The sequence below is a fragment of the Corvus kubaryi genome, unplaced genomic scaffold (assembly GCF_017639235.1).
Source record: "Corvus kubaryi isolate FWS band 111438036 unplaced genomic scaffold, C.kubaryi_AGA036_p1.0 65481, whole genome shotgun sequence".
NCBI lineage: Eukaryota > Metazoa > Chordata > Aves > Passeriformes > Corvidae > Corvus > Corvus kubaryi.
Window position 1 is genome coordinate 1 of NW_024582039.1, and position 7,795 is coordinate 7,795.

Consider the following 7,795-nt stretch of genomic DNA (forward strand, 5'->3'; position numbering starts at 1 on the left):
CGGCGGCCCCGAGCCCGCCGCCGCCGCTGCCGCCGCCGCCGCCGCCGCTGCCGCCGAGGCGGCCGCGCCGCTGTTGAGGCCGGCGGCGGCCGGCGTCTGGTAGAGACCTGGGTGTCGGAAACTGCAGAGCAGCTCCGGGCGGGAATAGGGGTGCGAGAGGGCGCGGAAAGTGTCCAGCGGGCGGATGGAGGTGGCGAAGGGCGCGGCGGCGGCCCCCGAGGCAGCGGCGGCAGCGGCGGCAGCCGTGACCCCGACGTGCGGGTAGTAGTGGAGCGGGACGTGGGAGTGGAAAGGGTAGGGCAGACTGCCCGTGGCCGCCGCGTGGGTCATCATGTAGGTGTAGAAGCTGGGGTCGGCCGGGTGGGGCCAGGACATGGCCAGGCGCTGCCTCTTGTCCTTCATCCGCCGGTTCTGGAACCACACCTGTGGGGACACAAGCACAGCGCGGCCTCAGCTCCGCTCCACACCGCGCCCCGCCGCACCCGTTCCGCCGCGGACACCAGCGGGCACCCACCGACATCTATTGCTAAGGCTTGTAGGCGAGCCCTCTCCCGCCCGGAGCAATCTCCCGTGACCTTGCCCGAGGGGAGCGGTGGGTACGGCCCCCCCTCTACTCGAGGGGGACCCCTTCGATCCGAATAAACATTTTCCCGTCGAATCGTCCCCTCCTCCCCACGCAGGACTGTGTCTTCAGGGTACTGACGCTCCTTCCCCCTACGCTTATTCTCTCCCCTCTTCACTTTAGGAAATAGGCTAACGCGATAAAAACTGAAGAGGAAAATGAAAATAAAAATAACAGTAATAACAACAACTTTAAAAAGCAAATTTCAAGTGCTGGTTGCAGAAAAGCAAACGGGCACGAGAGTGGCTCATAGCTGCGGGCCCTGCGAGTCCTCCAACCGGAGAGCCCTGCCGGCCGCGGCCCGGGGGACCCGGGTACCGCTGGGCTGCGCGGGGCAGCCGCGGCTCGGTTGGGTGCGGAACGCGGCGTACCTTGATGGTGGTCTCGGGGAGATTGAGGGCGGCGGCCAGCTCACAGCGCCGCGGCCGCGACACGTAGTTCTCGCGGTAGAACTCCTTCTCCAGGCGGGCGATCTGCTCCCGGGTGAAGGCGGTGCGGTACCGGCGCACCTGGTCGGCCCCCGCCGCCGAGCCGCCCAGCGCGCCGCCGCTGTGCAGGCTGCCGATGCCGGCGGCGGGGGCGGTGGCGGCGGCGGGGGCGCTGGGCGTCGGGCTGCTCTCCGCGTAGCCTGCGGGGCGAGGGCACGGTGGTGAGAGCGGGAGACTCGGTGGCCCCCCAGTCCTCCTGGCCAGGCCGGACCGGGCCCGCTACACCCGTGCTCAAGGCCAGCTGTCATTCTTACAAATCCCTGCTGCTAACAGAATCGATAAATTTGGATTTGGAGGTTGTTTGTTGGTTATTGGTTGGTTGGTTGGTTGGTTTGGGGTTTTTTAATCCTTCGTAACCGCTTTATTTTCAGATGGGGCGGGCTTGGAGACTGCAGGGCGGCCGAGCTCAGGGGAGAGTGGGCGAGGGCGCGGGCCGTAGCTCGGGGCCCGGCTCGGCGCTAGCCTGTTCCCCTTCGACTGCCGTTCTTTATTTTCGTTTGAGACGTACAAAATAAAAGCAGCCATAAAAGCCTTTTTTTTTTTTTTTTCCCTCCAGGGTTACGTCGAGCATCCCTTCCTTTCTCTGGCACATTTGACAAAAAAGGCATGCACTGTGGCCCCTAGGAAATCCACCGTTCATCTGCCTCCACCTCCCAATAACCTCCAGCAATAATAACAACCACCGTCCATCACCGTGCCCCGCAAAGAACGGGGAAGGAGACGCGGCTGTTTCAAACCTCCTCTTACAAGCAGAGGAAAAGTGAACAATGCCAAATTACCCCGAGGTGGACACTGACAGCACGTTGCATATACACAGAGAAGGACACACACAGTCAAATGCGGGCAGTTTCCTCGCATTCCCCCCTCTCTCTCTCTAATTTAATCTATGTATATACACTCATATACAGCTCAAGAGACGCCGAGAGCTCCAAGAGAGCGGGGAAATACACGGACAAAGCTTTGCCTAAATATAGGTGGGTGGATATTTGTGCCCACATATATTCTGGATATATATCTACGTATCAATGGATTTGGGCATACACACACACACACGAAGGCACCGACACAGGAGCTACCCGGACAGTGTATCTCAGCTATCAGGGTAGCGCAGTAATTGCAATAATATTTTACAGCCTGGAGCTCTGTCTTCGCAGAAGAGAGAGCGCCGATGCAGAGGCGAGCAACTTTGGCGGTGGCGGTGGGTTTCCTTTGGTTTTTAAAGCCGGTTGGAAAAGAGCGGGGCTTAGATGAAGATGATAAAGGAAGAGTTACCTTTGTTACTGTTTTCCTTCAGCTGGGAGGAAGTCAGGCTGGCCGGGGAGCGGAGCGCGGAGCAGCCCACCTCCACATCACTGTTCATATCTGCCTCTTGAGCAACTTCGGAATAAAGGCTGATTTTCTTCCTGCTTTCCGACGGCGGGATTTCGGAGGAGACAGTGCTTTCACTGCTCGGATGCTGGAGATTGAATAAAGTGTCTATTTCAAATTTGCCTTTGGCGGAGATGTCCCCTATAGCGCTGTGCAGGGAGGCGGCAGTCAGTCTCGGGCTGAGGCGACCACTGTGCGGAGAATTTTCAAGGGCCTCCAACACCGCATTTCCAGCTGAGTCTGACAAATTCGAGAGCCTTTTGCCAGCTGTAGGGCTGTGCAGCCCTCTCTCCATCAGGATCATCTCTTTTCTTATTCTTTCCATCATCTCAGCTTTATAAAAAATGTCAAAGTTGCAGGGCTGGTCCTGTACTAATGATGAGCTGCAGCAGGGGCTAATTCACATTCAGCCCGGCAAGTGTCTCTAAATATTATTATCTGTTTTTGAGGGAGGTGTAAAAATTGTGGGATGCCAAAGCGAGGGAATGACTGGTCAAAATGACCCATACATCCTTTCTAGCCCGAAATGTCATTCATCAAAAAGTGGTGCTCGTCATTAAGGTACGAATGACGCTGTTCGAATAATCATTTATTGTAACAGGTTTATAAGCAAATAAATACAAGCTCCTGTCAGTGGATAATGAAGGCGGCTTCAGAGCAGACAAATATATCCAGGTGGAAAGAAAGAAAGACAAGAAGTGAGGAGTAAAGCTTCTGTCCTTAGCTTGATCAGATCCTGCTTGAATTGCTCTGGGGTTTGGCCTCTGGGGTGGAATTGACAGTCTGATTAATAAAATGAGCTGTGCAACATTTCCCCCTTCATTTAGGTGCATCATTATGCTCTGATTTTTGTTTTGTTGCCTTTTAGGTCCTAATGATGCAGCTTCTTTCTCATTTGTCCTCGGACAGAACTACACGCTAAATATTAGATAATGCTTTTCTTTATTATTATTTCTGAGGCGAATTTTAGATCACAAGGCAAGGAAATACTGGAAGAGGACCAGAGGATTGAGAACCTCCTGCCGCTGATATCTCTTTACTTTTCCCTCCCATTTCCAGACCACATTAGTACTTTTATTTAGGAATTTACACTGACACCCCCACGCACCCCCTCACACGCACGGACCTTATGCCCAGACTTTATAAGTCTGCTGTACAGATTCAAGTAGTTACCTGGAGATTAAAATATTTGTTATAATCTAGTATATTACAACTCTATTATCTTTCTCTTCGTTGCATCCTTAAATATGATCTCATTTTTACTTTCTATAATCCTGCTTATCGACGAAGCTAGCTCGGGATTTTTCTTCCCTCTGGGAAAATACTGACTGTTGTACGGTATGATAGGGGAAGGAAATAACTGGAGAACATTAAATGCATTCGTGATTTAAAACACTCCGTGGGCGTCCATTTCATTCCCCCGGCAGGTTTCGCTCCAGCCCTCTGCTTCTTTCCTCCCCACCACCAATAAAACCTACGCATTTGAAAATTTTAAAATAATCATAGAATTAAATGATGGATGGGGGGTTATTGCCCGCAGGCTCCGACCTATCAGAAACATCACCTTAACACCCTCTCTCCAAAGTTACCTGTGGCTCAGTTAGCTCATCCCTCCGCTCTTTGCCGGGTGCCGCGGGGCGAAGCGTCGCCGCGCTGCAGGAGACACGGGCTGCCGCGCTCGGCAGACGTGACAGTCGGAAAGTCTCCCTTCAGCGGTAACTTTGCTAGTAATAATGACGCTGATGGCAACCATTTAAACGAAGATAAATCCTTTGTCGTTAGCATCTCTGGAGTGCGCTTCGATAGCTGCCCAACCTTTTTTCTCGCCGCGATTTTTTTTCACCCACATCATCTAGCGTTTAGACCCTGGGAATATGAGTTTCATCTCCCGGAGAAACACCCGAATGTTTCCTGTAATTAAACGCGGGTTTAATTTCTTTTTTTTTTTTTTCGTGAGGAGAGCTGTTCCTGCTAATCTTGGTCACACGCATCTCCTATGTTCTTGTGCTCTTGCGCATTATTCATAGTTCGAAAATGGGATACTTGTCAGATTTTTTTTCAATAACGTGTCAAAGTCTCCCTAAACATTCCACCAAATATTTAAGAAACATTCTAGACATTGTTTGCAAAATCCAGCCTTCTATGGATGACAGTTTTATGTCAGCCCTTTGAAATGTGAACTTAGACTGCAGTGTGGTGTCCTGCGTTTTACAGTCCCCAAACCAGATGAGTAAATGTCAACTTTTCCTTGCCCGCCGGCGCGGCGGAGGAGCGGGCCGGTGCGGAGGAGAGAGGAGCGGTGCGCAGGCCGCTGGGCCGCAGACGGCACCCGACGGGGTCCCCGGCAGGGCTGGGAGCTGAGGCTTCGGGCGCGCTCCCGGAGGGGCGAAGCGTGTCCCCGGGGTGTCCCCGCGGAGCGCGGCCGAGCAGACACCCTGCCGGCGGCAGCTGGCACCGCCCCGCCCCGCCCCGCCCGGGGACGCGGCCCCGCCGCGGTCCCGCAGCCCTCGCTCCCCGCCGTGCCTGGCTCCGCAGCAGGCGGCGGCCCGGCCGCCGGTCCCGGCGGGGCGGAGGGGGAGCGGAAGCCTGCGGCCGGGTTTATTGCTGTCGTTTGGCGCCCTCGTCTGTTTTCTTACACGCTGTAACGCGACGAGCGTCTTTCTCCCTGCTCCCTCGCAAACCGCAGCCGAGATACCACATCTCGGAGGCAATCGTATGTGCACACCACCAGAACAGGCACAGCTTTAGACTCAAAAAATGTTACTGCACCACTAAAAAGGAGAAAACGGGTTTTATGTTATTTGGAGCGGATGGAAAAGACTATGTGAAAAGCCTCAATGTGAGAAAAATAAGTTACACTCAAGTGCGGCTATGAATGATCTTTACTAGGGTTATATTTTGCACCTTTTAAATAATACTGATACCTTAGGTTATGTACAGAGTATCTTAAAATACAGCTAGATTCATATGCAAGGGTTATAAAATGTTATACAAGATGTTAATCTTCCACTAGGTAGAGGTGAGGTTACAAAACCGTTCCCTGCAATGCAGTTAATCAGTTCACCCCAAACCATCAGCTCCCTAATAAACTAGTTGTCTGTTGTTTATATTCCCGGAAAACTAGAGTTTTTTACTGCACTGATATTTATCTCTTAGGTTGGTTTTTTTTGTGTGCGTGTGTTGTCAGGAGGGTTTGTATTTTGGGGTGGTTGTTTTGTTTAGCTGTGTTTTTTTTATTGTTGCTTTTCTTTTGTGGTGTTCCAGTGGGGGCTTTTTTAGTTGTTTGGGGTTTTTTTTTCCCAAATGGAATAGCATAGTCTACAAAATCTTTCTGAATATGTTTGTAGTTGTTCAAAACCAACAGCAAAGCCTGAAGAACCACGGACATTGAAGTGACATTAGTGGGCAAAGAGGGAGGAAGTTACAGAGACCGCTGAGAAACTGCCGAAATATGTGTGCTTTTGTTAGACTCTGTTTACTCAGTTGTTCTTGTAAGTTTAAATAGCTGTTTAGGCCTTTGGCCAGATTTTTACCTTGAAAGTTATTGCTGGAGGCATCAAAGAATATTTCAGTACTCATTTATTAAATCTTACCCGGGGAAAGGGGGTCACGTAGCTTCATTGAAGTGAAGTTCGTATTAAATGAAACAAACATCTTGTGCAGCTTTTCACCAGTCGGAGCGTTCTTGGGAAGACGGGAGGGAATATCTACTTCCTACCCCGCAGCGGGGCAGGCGGCCAGTCGGGCCCCAGGGCCGCTCGCAGCGCTGGCGGAGACAGCCGCCTTAGCTCAGGGTGTCCGGGACGCGGCCCGCGGGGTGGGAGAAGGCGGCGGTGCGGTGCGGCGGTCGGGGACGGTGCGGGGGCGCGGGGAGCCGGTCCCGGCGGGGGCCGCTCCGGGGGACCCGCGGCGCGGGGGCCGCGCTCGGCCCGGGCAGTGCCGGCGGCAGGCTCGGCGGCGCCACCTGGCGGCGCTTCGGCAGCACTGCCCGCCCTGCCCGTCCCTCCCTGCCCGTCCCGCCCTGCCCGTCCCGCCCTGCCCGTCCCACCTGTCCTACCCGCCGGCCCTGCCCGCAGGCTCCACCTGACCTGCCCGACCTGCCCGTCGGCCCTGCCCACGGGTGCTGCCCTCCTTGCTCACCTGTCCTGCCCGCAGGTGCTGCCACCCTGTCGTCCAGCCCTGCCCGCCGGCTCTGCCCGTCGCCCCCCCGCCAGCCGGAGGCCATCTGGCGGGGCAGCTCCGCGCCCGCGGAGCGACTGTCCTGCGTGTCTGAGCAGGCAGCACGCTCCTGCTCAGCCCCGACTCTCCCCTCCGCCTCAGGCTGCCATATAAGCATAGGACCAGTCTTGGGGCGTGTTCAGTCCATATTGTCTGTTAAATGTCACTCGCGAGTGAAGGACACGAGCACAGCGTGTACCCGAGTCCCGCGGGCCCTGCACGCCGTCCCTCCCCGCACTGCCCAGACAGACATCCACGGGACCCTACGCGAGCTTCATAGTTACATGATGTCTTCTGAGGCTGCCTTTGCACACAGACGGGGTTTAATGCAAACGATAAAGGCCACATCCGGTCGCCAAGGAACTCGGCCGAAGGTTCAGTTTAGGTTGCAACTGCGGCAGGCTGCCGAGCTGGTCCAAGGTCAGGGTCCCGAGGTCCCCGCGCTGCTTCAGAGCGGAGGTGGCAGTCAGAGATCGGCCAGCACCAGCCCGTGACCCGAGAGCTCAAGTTCAACGCCCGCAGTGCTCAGCCGCCCGTGGCCGCTGCGCCCAGGCCACGCGGGGAGCCCGAGAAAACTTCCTCCGGCTCGAAACGGATTATTTAAGGTTGAAGTAACTAAAGACATGAGAAGCTGTGGCACAGATCTGGAGGGGAAAATAGTTTAACGATTCTCCACGTGTTGCTGTTAAATCTTTTCGTTATCATAACTGGCTATTTTTTTAAAGGCATAGGGGAAAATGAAAGTTCTTCTGTTCTGTTTAGCTATTAAAAGCCCATACAAGTTCAAAGGTAACAACGGAACACAGTGGACACAGAGTAAGGTTTGGGAGACTTATAAATCGAGTGGTTTTGTTTGCGTTCTCTGTTTGTCCTGGACAATATTTTTTTTCCTACAGCAAACACTAGCATGAGAAGCAACTTCCTATAGACACGATTACCATCGGCAAATTCTGGCGAGGGAGGAGATAAAAAGTCGGCGGGGGGGGGGGTCCTGTAAGAGACGGATACTAAGCAGACGCTAAAATCCTGTGCTAAAAGTTTGAGTGGAATCCTAACTGTGTTAAATCATGGTAAATGCACTTGACTAAATGAGATAATT

The 7,795-nt window shown here is 53.9% G+C and overlaps 1 protein-coding gene across 1 annotated transcript; it reads right to left on the reverse strand.

The window, feature by feature from the left end:
• Positions 1–14: 14 nt before the first annotated feature.
• Positions 15–2,806, reverse strand: LOC121673530 (homeobox even-skipped homolog protein 2-like; the record flags this gene model as incomplete). The annotated part of the gene is made up of 3 exons (XM_042046892.1): positions 2,383–2,806; positions 994–1,250; positions 15–423 (listed from the first exon to the last, which is right to left on the reverse strand). Coding segments are annotated over exons 1-3 (1,090 nt in total), but the record flags the coding sequence as incomplete, so codon positions are not given.
• Between the last annotated feature and the right edge of the window lie 4,989 nt (positions 2,807–7,795).